Here is a 1,342-nt window from a genome sequence, read left to right on the forward strand (position 1 = left end):
GATGTTACCGCTCCTGACATAGTCCCGACCATCATCATCATCAGGCAAATCAAGCCAGAATTCTCCATCATTCCATCCACCACCGGGCAAATTGGAGCCTTTAGAATCAACGGCTAAACCTGTATCCCTTCCCTGTTCGTAAAGAAGAGCTCCGTTTTTAAAGAACCAAGAAACTGATGAGGGCAAGTAAGCTTCGTCAGGATGGAAGTAAAGTGTCGGCCCATAGTGCTTAATCAGAGCATGAATCTGGTCTAGATTCGGCATCGCAAGTAGAGAAGAATCAAGGTTTTTCAAACAAGCCATATCACTTAGTTCATCTTCGGAACTCTTGTCTCGACTGCAGAAGAATGTACCAATGGGGACACCTTTACAGAGCATTCCTCGACTGCAGGGCCTCGTATTCCAAATGTAAAATTCGTCCCTCGAGGAAAATGAATTTGAATCAAATATAATCTCGTCCGCTTCACAACTTTCAGTGAGATCAGCTCGAACGCACCTTACTTCCTCAGGATCAGGTTCATCAGGCTCAGTCGTAACCACAAAGCCCATCGGTTTATAGCCTTTTGGAGGATTCGGTAGCCAAATATAACCGCATTCATCGTTACGAGAATCTTTACTCCAAACTAAACTGTAGTTAAGAGGCTTTTCAAGAGCCGGAGAGTCCAATTCTGAATCCTGGCTATGATCAGCTGAAGTGGTATCTTTTGGTACGCCTTTGGCTACAAGGATGTAGCCTCTCAATTGCTTGTTGCTCAGCTGACAGTAGTGACCAAGGCTGAAAAATCCATCTGGAATCCCAACAGGTTTATAAAAAGTCACTCCCTCAGCCTTTCCACGCGAAGGGGTGCAACTCCATATCTTATCGAACTTTGTGATTTTAACGACTTCTATTTCTCCTAGGCATATCTTTCCGGTAGCAAAACCTTTACCTGTAAAAGATAAAACTCAATTAACACTACTTACATCATATAACTTTGACGAAATTATAATTAAAATTACATAAAGTTTCGGACTATAGCCGTAAGCTTATACACTTTACAAAAATCAAGTCTTAGCCAGGTTCTGGTTGATATTAGCATAAAAGAAGAAGAAAAATCTTTGGGTTTCTGACGCTTAAGGAAGGAAGGATGAATATATGAATTTAAAACAGTAGAATTCAGAAAAATTATGTATTTTCATTCTTTAGGAAAGGATGATACAGTACAGGGGCATGAGCCATGAAGCATCGTAAAGACTTAGCTTTTAATATTTAAAAACCACTTCTAGATTGCTTGCAGATTGTATATTCTATATTCCAAGCTAGTTATCTTCCTAATATCTCTAAACGTGGACCAAATTCAAA

At 40.1% G+C, this 1,342-nt stretch overlaps 1 protein-coding gene across 1 annotated transcript; it reads right to left on the minus strand.

Annotated features, from left to right (window-relative positions):
- Window positions 1-3: 3 nt before the first annotated feature.
- On the minus strand, window positions 4-944 carry LOC105155289 (the record flags this gene model as incomplete). The annotated part of the gene is made up of 1 exon (XM_011071163.2): window positions 4-944. A coding segment is annotated over one exon (941 nt), but the record flags the coding sequence as incomplete, so codon positions are not given.
- Between the last annotated feature and the right edge of the window lie 398 nt (window positions 945-1,342).

Source organism: Sesamum indicum, unplaced genomic scaffold, assembly GCF_000512975.1.
Source record: "Sesamum indicum cultivar Zhongzhi No. 13 unplaced genomic scaffold, S_indicum_v1.0 C01344, whole genome shotgun sequence".
Lineage (NCBI taxonomy): Eukaryota > Viridiplantae > Streptophyta > Magnoliopsida > Lamiales > Pedaliaceae > Sesamum > Sesamum indicum.